Source organism: Hyperoodon ampullatus (assembly GCF_949752795.1).
Source record: "Hyperoodon ampullatus genome assembly, chromosome: 2".
Taxonomy (NCBI): domain Eukaryota; kingdom Metazoa; phylum Chordata; class Mammalia; order Artiodactyla; family Ziphiidae; genus Hyperoodon; species Hyperoodon ampullatus.
In genome coordinates, this window is record NC_136915.1 from 54,594,365 (window position 1) to 54,609,436 (window position 15,072).

Genomic DNA, 15,072 nt, shown 5'->3' on the forward strand with positions numbered 1-15,072 from the left:
ATATACAACAATAAAATATATTTTGTAATTAAAATATTTATAGAGTATATTGTATTCTATTCTGTAAAATGAAAAATTGATTTGCTCATTTCCAGTTCAAGTTGTATTTAATCACTTAAGTAACTTTAGCAGATAGTGCACCGTATAATATGTACTCATTACTTATTTTTCTTTATCTTCTTTTCTTTATGTCAGAACAAAAGTCTAAACTTACAGAAGAATGCAATCAAGTGATGGCTTTTTCTTTAGAATCTAAATATGGAGGCCGCAGGAACAGATGAAGTTGACAAGCTGAAAACTAAATTTATATCTGCTTGGAACAACATGAAATATAGTAAGTATCAAGATTTGAAAACTGTATAAATCCAAAGAAATATTTGAAGACATGTATTATCTCCCTTATTAAGTCACTGGCAATTGTTGAGATTCTCTTTGAATGAAATATTTCTGTAAGGAATGTAGATAAGAATACTACCTGAAGAAATAGCCAAATACCATCATAAACATTACTTAGAAACTCAGGCATATCATGTGGTCCTTTAAAAAAGAAAATTCCTAAGAAGATAGAATTTATTCAGGTGATAATAATACCTCAGGTTTGCAGACTCAGCATCAGGCAACCTCATGTATGAATCAGGAAGCAAGCAAAATAGACCTCTGAACACACAAAGCAGACCATTTAAAGTTCACATGCTGATACGTATGACTTTCTTCTAGGAACACACTCAGATCCTTATTTTTAACTTAGTTACTCTTGGTTTGCATACAAATCCAATAAGGATCATATGGTGGTTTTGAAGCCCACTTAAGACTAGAAACAAATTGGAGATGAAAAATCCTTCAAAGATGGAGAAATACTCAGCAGAACCAGTTTCAACCAGAAGAAGTTCATATCCATAAGATAGGAATGATAAAATTTAGTAAAACCCCTTGACAGTGCAAATTCAAGTAAAACACAATTGGCTGTTGGCTCCTGGATCACTGGAAGTCATGGCCAGCTAGCTATTTAGACAGTTAAAACTTGATAATAACTTGACATTGTATTTTGAAGATTATAGACATTAATTTTTTGAAAAATTGAGATTTAAATCATATACTACTAAAATTCACCTTTTTAAAGTGTATGATTCAGTGGTTTTTAGTACACTCACAGGAATGTACAACCATCATCACTATCTAATTCCAGAACATTTTCATCACCCCCAAAGGCTACCTTGTACCCATTAGCAACTACTCCCTATTCCTCCCCACCTCTCCAATCCCTGGCATCCACCAGTCTACTTTTTGCCTCTCTGGATTTGCCTATTCTGGACATTTCATATAAATGGTATCATATAACTTGTGGCCTTTTGTTTTTGACTCCTTTCACTTGACATAACATTTTGAAAGTTAATTCATGTTGTAGCATGTATATATCAGTACTTCATTCTCTTATACGGCTGAATAATATTTCATTGTATGGATATATCACATTTTCTTTACCCACTCGTTAGTTGATAGATGTTTGGGTTGTTTCCACTTTTTGGCTATATGAATAATGCTGCTATGAATATTGTATACAAGTTTTTGTGTAAACATATGTTTTCAGTTCTCTTGGGTATATACCTAGGAGTAGAATTGCTGGATCATATGTTTACCCTAAGTTTAACTTTTTAAGGAACTACCAAACTGTTTTCCAAACTGTTTGCACCATTATACATTCCTATCAGAAATGTTTGAGGGTTTTGAATTTCTCCACATCGTCAGCAATACTTGTTAATGTCTATCTTTTTAATTAGACCCATTCTAGTGAGTGTGAAGTATCTCACTGTGAGTTTGATTTGCATTTCCCTGATGAACATATGAAGATAATCTTCTTTTTATGTATTTATTGGCAATTTGTATATATTCTTTCAAGAAATGTCCATTCAAATCTTTTGCATGTTTTAAAATTGGGTTGTCTTTTTATTATTGAGTTGTAAGGGTTCTTTATATATTCTAGATAAAAATCCCTCAGCAGATATATGATTTGAAAATACTTTCTCCCATTCTTGGATTGTCTTTTCACTTTCTTCATAGTGTCCATTGAAGCATAAAACTTTTACTTTTTGATGAGGTCCAGTTTACCTATTTTTTTCCCTTTGTTGCTTGTGCTTTTGATGTTGTATTTAAGAAACTGTTGCTTAAATCAAGGTCATGAAGATTTGCACCTATTCTTTAAAGAGTTTTTATCTTTTTAGCTCTTATATTTAGGTCTTTGATCCACTTCAAGTTAATTTTTGCATATGATGTGAGGTAGAGGTTCCATGTTATTCTTTGTATGTGGCTATCTGGTCTCAGCACCATTTGATTAAAAGAATATTCTTTCTCCATTGACTGGTCTTGCCACACTTATCTAAAATCAGTTGACCATAGATGTAAGGGTTGATTTCTGGACTCTCAATTCTATTCCATTAATCTGTATGTTTGTTCTTATGCCAGTAGAACGTCCTCTTGATTACTTTAGCTTTTTGTAAAATTTGAAATTGCAAAGTATGATTCCTCCAACTTTGTTCTTCTTTTCCAAGATTGTTTTGACTGTTCTGGATTCCATGCATTTTCCATAAGAATTTTTGATCCTCTTATCAATTTCTGCAAGAAATCCAGCTGGGATTTTTATATAGATTTTAGTGAAATCTGTAGATCAATTTTCAGAGTATTGACATATTAACAGAGTATTGCCATATTAAGTCTTCCAATCCATGGACATGGGATGTCTTTCCATTTATTTAGGTCTTTAATTTCTTTCAATGATGTTTTGTAGTTTTCTGTGTGAAAGTCTTGGCACTTCTTTTGTTAAAGTTATTCCTAAGTATTTTATTCTTTTCAATGCTATTTTAAAATGAGTTTTCTTCATTTCAGTTAGACTCTTCATTGCTAGTATATAGAAATACAATTGATTTTTGTGATTTGATCTTGTATCTTGTAAACTTGGTAATCTCTTTTATTCTAATAATTTTTTGTGGATTCTTTAGGATTTTCTGTGTGTAAATCATGTCATCTGCAAACAGAGGCTTATGTTCCTTTTCAACCATTTAATTTGATGGATAGGTTATGTGATGAAGATTTCATTTATAAGGTCTGAACATTGTCATACAGGTACTCAACACATTTCAGCAGTGACCTAGGAATTGTTATTTAACCTATTATTTACGTATGTGTAGCTTTCCCTATCTAGATATTTAAGTGGGCATCATAAGATTATGGTAATCCCTAATCTCTGAAGAGCAGATTGTTCAGGGTAACTACATGTTCTAGATAGTTTTAGGTTATAGAGTAGTATTTTAGTTTTATTTTTATTGGTGAAAATTATTCTAAAATGTTGAATGTATTTTCATTGTTTAGAGTTTGTGTAGTATGGATGGTTTAAAAAGGATTAAAATCGATTGAGCACCCACTAGTATGTTGTAGTTTATGTACCTTCTCATTTAAATTTCATCTTTCTGAGATTTAAATCTAATATGTTTCTAAGGTATTCTTTTTTTGCAAATTAGAAAACTGAGATTAGGTGACATATTCAAGGTCATGTATCTAGGTAAGTCTTGAAACTTGTATTCAAACCCAGCCTCCCTTGCTCCCTATTCTTGCTGTTCTCTGAATGTACTTAACATAATTTAGGATTATTTTTTATCAATGTCAATATTATTATATAAAGATGGAATTAGAAATGGCATAGCACTTAAAATTTAAAATAACTGGACCTTACTTTCTTGAAAAAGTGTCTCATTTTTGCCCCCCCCCCATATTTACATGACTTTATGAGGTATGTAAACTTGATTTCCTTTTTAAAATATTAAGAAGTAAATCATCCTTCTGGGTGTTTCTCTGTTCCTCCAGAAAATCATTATTATCTCTACTATTTCTATGCGCTTTGGCTTGTTTGCATCTTTTAAAGCCTGACTTGTGATTTTCAAATTGTTAACTTAATGGACTGTTGGTTTTTTGGTAACATTTTGTTTATGGTAGCTAGTCTCCAAAGACAGTCCTCAGTGAATCACATTTTGTGTTGTCTCTTTTCTCATATGCATCTGGGCTGGCTTGTGTCTCATATCAACCAATAGAATGAGTTAGAAATGAAGCTATGTCAATTTCAGGCCTAGCCATTAAGAGACAACTTCTGCCTGCTGTGTGCACTATAACTCATTGCTCGTGTAAAATGTAGATCGTTGTAGAGCCTCAGGCTCTGACTTGTCAGATTCACCTTTCTTTTCTTTAGGAAGGACTGGTGACTGGTAAGAGGGTATACAGGTAGAGGGTAAACCATAGGGAGAAAGAGAGAAGTTCCTCCTTAAAGGTTTTTTGTTTGTTAGTTTTTGAGGTTGTTTTTATGAAGTTCTTAGGATTTGCTTTGGAAATACTGCCTTTTGGGGAGAGGGGATTGTTATCGTTTTGGGGATTAGAATCATTCTAGTATGGTACTAATAATACTCCTATGAAACAATGTCTATAAAGCACCTAGCTTAGTTCCTAGTATAAAATAGATGGTCAGTAAATACTATTTTCCCATTGGTGTTCAGAGAAGAGAATGAGAGATAGGTGGGAAAAGGAAAAGATGTCTTAGAAGTGCGTGTTTGAGTCAGAAGAAGAAGATTTAAATGGATTTAAATGGGCTGATATTAGGGAGGATATTTTTGTTATGGAATAGTATGAACCAAATAGTAAAGCCCACTTTGAGTATAGATGAGAAGTAGTGGAAAAGATGACTGTAAAGGTAATTTGTATCATATTGTGGAAAGTCTTTAGTATCACAGAGAAGTTCATTATAAATCTGTTAGGTAATGAATCATTGAGGATGGTTTTTGAGCAGACAAGTTACCTAATCAAAGCTGAGCCACAGAGAGATTAATTTGGCAGGGATATGTGGCATATGCTAGAGTGGGGAAAAACTGATTACAGATAAGCCATTTTGGGGGAGTGTTGCAGTAATCCAAAGCCTGATTACTGTATTTGACTTTCCATTCTTTCTTTCTTTTTTTTTTTTTGGCTGCGTTGGGTCTTCGTTGCGGTGCTTGGGCTTCTCACTTGCAGTGGCTTCTCTTGATGCAGAGCACGGGCTGTAGGCTTCAGTAGTTGCAGCATGCAGGCTCAGTAGTTGTGGCACGTGAGCCCTAGAGCATGCGGGCTTCAGTAGTTGTGGCACGTGGGCTCAGTAGTTGTGGTGCGCAGGCTCTAGGGTGCGCGGGCTTCAGTAGTTGTGGCACGCGGGCTCAGTGTTGTGGCTCACAGGCTCTGGAGCACAGGCTCAGTAGTTTTGGTGCACATGCTTAGTTGCTCCACAGCATGTGGGATCTTCCTGGACCAGGGATCAAACTCGTGTTCCCTGCATTGGCAGGCGGATTCTTAACCACTGCAGTACTGGGGAAGTCCCTCCATTCTTTCTTTTTCACTACCAAACTCAGATACTTGCATGATTTTTATTATAAATACATATTTTAATTTACTTGTTCTTTATGCTTATTTGTATTATAGTACTTAAGGGAGCACTTTCATAAAAATCACTCATTTAAAATTTTGTAACAACTCTGTTAAATATAAATGTTGGTCTGCTTAAGACTAGACCTAGGTCTCTTAACTCCCAATTTCAGATTCTTTTCGTTTATATGTTCTTGCATTTTAGGAACTGCTTTTAAGTCTGCCATTAGCACTCAGGAATTTCATACACTTAGGAATATTCAGGAATGTAATGGGCAAGTGCTTTTCTCAGGAAATTGAGAACTATTAATGGCATCATAAAAAACCAAAAGGATAGTTCCTTTTAGATATAGACAGTTTAGTAGGAAGAAAATTGGAAGAATTAGAGTTTGCAACTAAGAGTTGAGGATTGGGGATGGGAGATGGAAAATTGAGATGAAAATGTCTGAAAGCTTTATACATCACTTTCAGAAATCCTCATTTGGCTGAAATGATGGGGTAAAAACAGATTTCCCTAGGAAACTTCAGAGATCCACTTTTATCATAAGCATTAGTGTACTGTGTGATCTTTTTCCTAAATTACTTCACTGAAATATTCAAATACTTTAAACTTTTAAAATATCTAAAATGGAAGAAGATATAAGAAATTGGTAACATTTGTTGCCTTTGGGAAAAGAGGTTGGTGTCAGGGAAACTGGAGTAGAATTTGTACCTTTTAATTTTTATACCATAAGAATGTTGTGATCTGTTTGAAAATAAATTAAAACTAAAATTTTTTCTCTGCCATGTTCTTTAAGTGGGCAGAATGTGGTTAAAATACTTGACTTTATTTGAAAGTAGCATAAGTGGCCTGTATTTTCAGTTCATTGTCAAAATACTTTTGCTACACTTATAAAAAATGCACATCCATACTTGGGAATTGGTGATTTGAAATTAAATAAAAGAAAATGCTGCTGAACTTTTAGTCTGAAATCCTTTAATTGCAAAACTGTTTTTCTCTTTTTCTCATTTAGGTTGGGTGTTGAAAACAAAGACATATTTTAGTAGAAATTCCCCTGTATTATTGCTTGGAAAGTGTTACCATTTTAAATATGAAGGTAAGTGCTAAATTTGTAATCCATTTAAAAATCTTTGTAGAAATTCATTGTGTAATTGTTTTCATTATTTTATTTCCAGATTAACCTACTTTTGACATATTTCTTTTTGTTTTTTACTTCCAGTTATTTTTATTGTGGTAAAATACACATATCAAAATTTACCATCTCAGTCATTTTTAAGTGTACAGTTCAGTGGTATTAAATACATTCATAATGTTGTGCTACCATCATCACCGTTCATCTGTAGAACTCTTCATCTTGTAACACTGAAATTCTGTACCCATTGAACAATAACTCCTCATTCCTCCCTTCCCTTCAGCCCCTGGCAACCACCGTTCTACTTTTTATGCCTATGTTTTGGCATATATCTTTTAAAAACCTGTATTTTATGTAACACATAAAATACTGCCATATGGTTTGGGTTTCTTGTGAATTCCTTGAAAATAAAGTTCATACCGTCATACACCATTTGTTATATCCCTCATAATTTTGGACTTACCGTATGAGTGCTAAGTAAATATTATTTGAATCAATATCTTAATATTCTTTATCAAGTTCTCTGATGATAATTTTAAAGTATATGATAATTTAAAGTATCACGTTAGTTAACGTAAAAAAATGGTAAGTTTTCCGATTCTTAAGGATGCTCCAATTTCTGAAATTATTTACTGTATTTGATGTTTCTGAATTTTCATATATGCTCATCATCCTTTCTGTAATTATCATATATTTTCTTTTAATAATTTATGTCCCCTATTGAGTGCCTACTATGTGTCAAGCATCATGCTAAACTCTTTGGGAAGTGTCTTTAATTCTCACAACAAGCCTACAAGGTAGATTTAAGTGTCCCTATCCTATGCGCTTGAAAGCCAGAGTTTAGAGAAGTTAAATAATTTGTCCAAAATCACACAGGTATTAGATGACAGAGCTGAATTTAAACCAAGACTGTGTTTCATTTTAATACTGGCATTCTTTGTACTATATGTCTTTGCTTGGTATTTGGTATGTATGAGTGTGTGTGTTTTGTGTGTGTTTGTGTGTGTGAGAGAGAAAGAGAGAGAGAGAGGAGAGGGGAAGAATGTATGTGACAGTATGTGATGATCAAGGCTTGTATTCATTTTTTGGTTGATCTTTTTTGGTCACATCAGCAATTGCCTAAAGCCTAAATGGTTTGTAATAGTAACAGCTGACATTTATTGAGTATTTATAATATGCCAGACAGGATTTTTAAGTAATTTATGTGTATTAACTCATTGAGTCCTCACAGTATTCTTGAAAGATGAGTAGGAAGTTGATGGATAAAGAAGGCATGCATTTTAGGTAAATAGAATGGCATGATGAAAGCAATAGCACTGAGATGTTAGACAGTATATTTAGGAAACATAAGTGTCCAGTGTAACTATGGTGGGAGAGAATTATGAAAAGGATCAAATTATGGAGGAGCATCTTGAATGCCATGCTAAAGAGTTAGGTCATTTGTTTACAGGCAGTGGAGAGTATGGGCTTTGGGGTGAGACATATGTGGGTTTGAATTTTGGCTCCTTTGGCTGATTAGTTGTTATTTTTGGCAAGTTATGTAATTTCCCTAAGTATTAATGATACCTGTTTCGTAGGCATTTAGTGATATGCCTCGTACATATAAGCATTCTAAATGATATTATTATTCATGATAAAAGGAATGTGAGAAAAAGTTATTAGAATTATTTTTAAGGATAGCATTATGTATTTTTTGGAAGAAATACTTTGAGCAGTAAATGGATTCTTGGGGGTCCTCAACTCAAGAGATGAAAAGTAAATGATATAGGAGATACAAATGAGACAAATAGAAGACTGTTTTGTTTTGGACTAGGAGTAGGGATACAGGGAAAGACAAGGGTATGGGGCTCGGGAGGGAGAAAGGAGAGCGAGCCAGAAAGGTGGTTGGATTCTGCATGTCCACTGAGAAGTTTCCTTGTTGACGTGCTCTGGTCTTCAGTAAAGTCAGGTAAGTTTATGAAATGGTTGGTGTAGGAAAAGTTCTTTTGGAAAGGGGATGGATTTGGCATCTGGAATGAAAAAGGCCTCTCATATCATTGTAGGAGTTAGAAGCGGGAGGGGAGGAGACAGTTTAAGCTGTGTAGAATTAAAAGAAATCTGGGGGGCTAGCTTTGAACTTCTACATGTCACAGAATTTTGGGTTCAAGCAAGTTTTCTAAGTTATCAGAGAGATAGGGGGTGGTGTACCCAGCTTCTTAACTACAATGGTTATTATCCTAGGTTTTTGAACAACAAAACACCAGATTTCATTTAATTATTTTCAGTGATCATGTATTGAGAACATGCTAGCTAGGACATTGATCTTGCCCAGAAGGAGCAATGATAATCATAACTAAATACATGCTTTAGAAAAATAACTGATAGCAATGTAGAAGAACCATTGGAAGTCAGTTATCAGGCAAGATACGATGACTCTGATATAGGGCAGTGAAATGGAGAGGATTGACTTGAGATTTTTTTTTTTTTTTGTGGTACGTGGGCCTCTCACTGTTGTGGCCTCTCCCATTGCGGAGCACAGGCTCCGGACGCACAGGCTCAGCGGCCATGGCTCACGGGCCCAGCCGCTCCGTGGCATGTGGGATCCTCCCAGACTGGGGCACGAACCCGTGTCCCCTGCACCGGCAGGCGGACTCTCAACCACTGCGCCACCAGGGAAGCCCCAGACTTGAGATATTTTAAGGTAGACTCGATAGCATCTGACAAATGATTGGATTTGAGGTCATGAGAGAGAGAAGATAAAGAATACTTAAAGACTACTATTTTGGATTATAGGTAGTGTTAGTAACCAAATGTGATATACTAGAGGAAGCGTGGATTTTGTGGGGACATGTAGTGTTTGAAGTAGGCCGTTCAGAAGTAAGCAGTCTGAATGAAGTAGGTGGTTTAGAATTGATCGGTTAGTTATTTTTATTTTCAAAGAGGTAGCATTTGAGGCTAATGAATAAGGTCACATTGATGGAAAGTATAGGTGGAGAAAATTCATCTTTAAGGATCTACTGATGAAGAAGAATCAGTGAAAGAAATTGAGAAGGAGTAGGCAATATATAGGACAAAACCCATGATAGTATTTTATCATAGAGACTGAAGGAAAGAGATTTTCAGGAGAAAAGTTGGGACAAAGTGCCCAATGCTCAAAAGAGGTTAAGCAGGAAAAAACCTGATTAGAGGCTGTAGGATTTGTCAATGAGAAATTGCTGATGACTTTTGAGAGATCAGTTTCACTGGAGTGGTAAGGATCGAAAAGTAAAAGCAGTAAAATTAACAGCAGCTCACCTGCATTTACTGAGTGTGGCTCTTTGTTATGCATTTATTTATTTATTTGGCTGCATTGGGTCTGCGTGGGGTTTCTCAAGTTGTGGCGAGCAGGGACTACTCTTTGTTGTGGTGTGCGGGCTTCTCATTGCGGTGGCTTCTCTTGTTGTGGAGCACGGGCTCTAGGCGCACGGGCTTCAGTAGTTGCAGCATGCAGGCTCAGTAGTTGCAGTATGCAGACCCTATCGCACATGGGCTTCAGTAGTTGCAGTGCGTGGGCTCAGTAGTTATGGCGCATGAGCTCTAGGGCATGCGGGTTTCTGTAGTTGTGGCATGACATTGTGGCTTGCAGGCTCTAGAGCACAGGCTCCGTAGTTGTGGCACATGGGCTTAGTTGCTCCACGGCATGTGGGAACTTCCCAGACCAGGGATTGAACCTGTGTCCCCTACATTAGCAGATGGATTCTTAACCACTGTGCCACCAGGGAATTCCCCAAAGCGTATTCTTTTAAAGATTTATTGGTTATGATATCAGGGTAGAGAAGAACTGCTTTTATAAAACATAAAAACGCAGCCTGTGTAGGAAAATATTGATGTATTTGACCAAATAAAAATTTAAAAATCTGCATCACGAAAGACACCATAAACAAAGTTTAGAAGCAAGTCAGAGAGAGAAGATATTTGTATACGCTCTCTCATTCTCTTTTTCTCTCTCTCTGTATTGGTATATGTATGTGTGTTTGTGTGTGTGTGTGTGTGTGTGTGTGTGTGTGTACATTGAAGATCTGTCTGTCCATCTGTTATCTCTTCATCTATATCTTAGACAAAGGATTAGTCTCCAAAATAATACGAAGCTACAAAATAATATGAAAAACATGGACAATTCAAAAAAAATGAGCCAAGGAAATGAACAGGTGCTTTTAAAGTAGAAACTTGAGTGGCCAAACATAAGAAAATGTTCACCACAGTAATAAAGGGAGTGCAAATTAAAATAAGATACTGTTTCTTAGTTATCAAATTTGCAAAAATTTAAAAGCTTCATGATATCAAATTTTAGAAAGGTTGTGAAGAAACAGGAACTCAAACACTGCTGATGGGAGGCAACTTGGTACAACCTCTTCATGAATTTGAAGGTACTTAGAAAAATTGATAATACATAAACTTAGGATCTAGCAATTCTACCTTTAAGTATTTACCCCAGAGAAGTTCTCTGTATATGTGTAGAACACTTGTACAAGGATGTTTATTGTAGCTTTGTTGAAATAACAAAAAATATTGGAAACAAGTATGTGCTACTAGTGGATTAGATGAATAAGGTTATTCATTTATTCCAAAAGTATTTATTAAGAGCCTGTTATGTGCCAGGCACTGGGGTTACTGCTGAAAGTGTTGCAGGCACAGTACTTACACTCAAGGAGCTTACAGTCCAGTAGATGAGAGACATTAAACAAATAATTACAAAATTGTTAATTTCATTATGATATTCATGATAAAACAGAAATATAGGTTCTTATAAACAGAGACCAAATTAGAAAGGATGTGATTGGATCAAATAAGCAGAAAGTCCATTTCAAAATAGCTTAAAAGCAGTAAGGGTATTTATTATCATTCACAAGTGGAAGTCCTGACATAGGGATGGCTCTAGGTTGGTTAATCAGTGCCTCTGTGACATCATCAAGGACCCATGTTCTGTCCATCTTCCTACTCTGCTAATCTCAGCATATTGGTCTTATCTTCATCTACCTCTCCTATAGTAACAAGTGCCTATCTTAGTACCATGATAAGATATATGGCAGATATGGCAGAATCCACTGGAAGAAGGACTTTTTCTTCTTTGTTTTCTTTATTATAAATATGAATTTTTATTATTTTAATAATTTTATATTATTTAAAATCTTTACATTTTAAAAATTATGAATTACTCATATACAGAGAAGACAAAAGCCTTGTGTATACACTTTCAAGAATAGTAATGAAATTTTATTAGACAAGAGAAGTACAACGTTATGAATAAGTTTTAATCTCCTTGTGCTTCTACCCAACTGTAGTCCTTCCCATGCCAAAAAACTCTACTATCCTAAAGTGGTGGAATTTGGTGTTTCCTGTTTTTTGACCTTTTTGAAAATGAAATTGAACTATGTTTTGCTTCTGTGACTTGCTTATGGCTTTTAAGGTTTTTTTTTTTTTTTTTTTTTTTTTTTTTGCTGTACGTGGGCCTCTCACTGTTGTGGCCTCTCCCATTGCGGAGCACAGGCTCCGGACGCGCAGGCTCAGCGGCCATGGCTCACGGGTGCAGCCGCTCCGCGGCATGTGGGATCTTCCCGGACTGGGGCACGAACGCGTGTCCCCTGCATCGGCAGGCGGACTCTCAACCACTGCGCCACCAGGGAAGCCCTTAAGGTTGTATTTTTAAGATTTGTCCATGTTCAGGAATAAAGACACAGACCTACTAGAGAATGGACTTGAGGATATGGGGAGGGGGAAGGGTAAGCTGTGACAAAGTGAGAGAGTGGCATGGACATATATACACTACCAAACGTAAAATAGATAGCTAGTGGGAAGCAGCTGAATAGCACAGGGAGATCAGCTTGGTGCTTTGTGACCACCTAGAGGGGTGGGATAGGGAGGGAGGGAGGGAGGGAGGGAGAAGCAAGAGGGAAGAGATACGGGAACATATGTATATGTATAACTGATTCACTTTGTTATAAAGCAGAAACACACCATTGTAAAGCAATTATACTCCAATAAAGATGTAAAAAATATATTTGTCCATGTTATGTGTAGGTTCTAGTTTATTTTTACTGCTGTATAATATTCTGTTGTATGAATTACCACAAATTTTTCATTCTACTATTGTTAGACATTTAGTTTGCTTTGGCTTTGCCTTTTTAAATAGTGTATAATAGTACATTCTTGTATTTTTGTAGAAATAAGACTGTATTTTCAGAAGTTTTTGAAATACGACATTTGCTGATTTAAAATATCTACATGCAGAATGAAGGGAATGAATCATTAGCCAGAAGAATATCATATTTCTCTTCTTATAATCCACTTTATAGATTCTCTTTTCTAATGAGTTAACCCCAAACCACCTTCTTACACCTTTCTAGGAATTTTTTGGTATCCTCAGAGAGGGGGAGGCCTTTGTACTTAAAAGCATACAAATCCTAGTGAGTCAAGTATAATTCTGAAAACAGGAGGAATAACACTGAATAGGATCAAATATACATTTGAAAAGAGATTTAAATATACATTTTGAAAATAATAGGAGTCATAATAATCAAGATAAGGTAAAAGGGAATTAGAATATTTGTTCAGAAAAACAAAGGGATATGGCATGGTGGAAGTAACGTATTAAGGATTTTTTTTGTTGTTAATGAAGTTTTAAAACTTTTGAAATATATGACATAAAGGTCTGTTGATTATGGGGGGCTAATTTTCTTTATTATTTCTCCTATTGTGGGTATACAAACCCATATTATGTAAAGGTTTATTAATCCTATAATTATGGTATGACTTTGGTGAATTTCTATTTCATAACACTTGTCCTAAGGTTATTGCCCTGTTTTGTCATGACTTTTTTATAGCTTCAGCAGAAATATAATATTCTGTGTATCACATTTGAAATATTTTAATGGTAACCTTTTCTCTCTGTGTGTCATTATGTACTCACAGCTTTTTAGATTTACTGTGCATTGGTCAATCTCCACCAGATTTTCTCTTAGATGGTTCAGGACATGATGGGCCCAGAGACCATTAAGGAAAAACTGTATCTGTGGTTATCTCTAGTATACCAGTTCTGTCTTAGGGACCCAAATGATTTAACATGAATAACAGAGATAAGGCTCTCTCCTTCTTAATGTTGGGGCTGAGGAGCATCTATAGACAATGATTCTAACCTATGGACAAAGAAACCCCAAAATAGTGCGTGGAAAAAAGGAAAAAAAAAAAAGCTTTTTAAGAAGTAGAGAGGGTAGCACAGAGGCTAGAAAATAATAAAAGATTTTTCTGCACTGAAACCAACCCAGGGTGGAGCTTTGCCTAGGGATCTCTTTATAGGACATAAAGGGCATGAAAGTAAGGTATCAAGGGGTCTTCCTTTGTCAGCTCTTGGTTCTTGTACTATCTCTACTATTTTCAGGGGTCTTTGTTATTCCACATGTTGCCAAGATTATGCCCAAATGTTGTGGAAATAAGATCCCACAATTTGGAATTTTTTGAAACATGACTTTTGCCATTTAGTAAGAAAGGGTGTGCAGGATGAAATCAATTATTTATAGGTATATTACTTAATTTGGAAATTTCCCAGATCTTGTTCTGTTATTGATTTTTAATTTAATTCCATCGTGGTCAGAGAAAATATTTTTATGACTAATCTCTTTGAAGTTATTGAGACTTGCTTTATGGTCTAAATATGGTATAACTTGGTAACTGTACTTTGTGATTCTGTTACTGGAATGTTCTATAAGGACAGTTAGGTCAAGTTGGTTGAGTTCAAGTTTTCTCTGTTCTTGCTCTGTCCTACTTGTTCTACCAATTTTTATGAGAGGGATATTGAAATCTCTGACTATAATTGTGGATTTGTTTATTTCTCCTTGCAATTCTATCAGTTTTTGCTTCTTCAACTTTGAAGCTTTGTTATTGGGTACATTAACATTTAGAGTTGTTATGGTCAGTTAATGAATTGACTCCTTTATAATTATAAAACCCTTCTTTATTCCTGGTGATATTTTTTTGGTCTGAAATCTACTTTGTCTGATATTAAGCTTTCTTTTGCTTAGGGTTATATGGTATATCTTTTTATGTTCTTTTACACTTAATCTATTTGTCTTTGTATTTAAAGTTTGTTTCCTGTAGGCAGTAAATTGTTGGGTCTTGCTTTTTTATACAATCTGATAATCTCTGCCTTTTAATTAAGTTGTTTAGACTACAGGCATACCTCGGAGATATTGTGGGTTTGGTTCCAGACCACTGCAATAAAGCAAATATTTCAATAAAGTAAGTTGCACACATTTTTTGGTTTCCCAGTGCATATGAAAGTTATGTTTATACTGTATTATAGTCTATTAAGTGTACAATAGCATTATGTCTAAAAAAATAATATATGTACCTTAATTAAAAAATACTTTATGGCTAAAAAATGCTAATCATCATCTGACAACACAGGGTTACCACAAACCTTCAATTTGTAAAAAACGCAGTATTTGCAAAGCACAATAAAGTGAAGAACAAAAACAAGGTATGCCTGTATTCACAT

The 15,072-nt window shown here is 35.2% G+C and overlaps 1 protein-coding gene across 1 annotated transcript in view; it reads left to right on the forward strand.

Annotated features, from left to right (window-relative positions):
* Window positions 1-258: 258 nt before the first annotated feature.
* The window catches only part of ATG4C (autophagy related 4C cysteine peptidase), a gene marked incomplete at its 5' end in the record, with an annotated part of 60,235 nt that continues 45,421 nt past the window's right edge, over window positions 259-15,072 (forward strand). Inside the window, 2 exons of the mRNA XM_079697876.1 lie at window positions 259-334; window positions 6,444-6,527. Coding sequence (XP_079554002.1) covers window positions 259-334; window positions 6,444-6,527 — 160 coding nt within the window. The remainder of the gene's footprint in view (window positions 335-6,443; window positions 6,528-15,072) is intronic.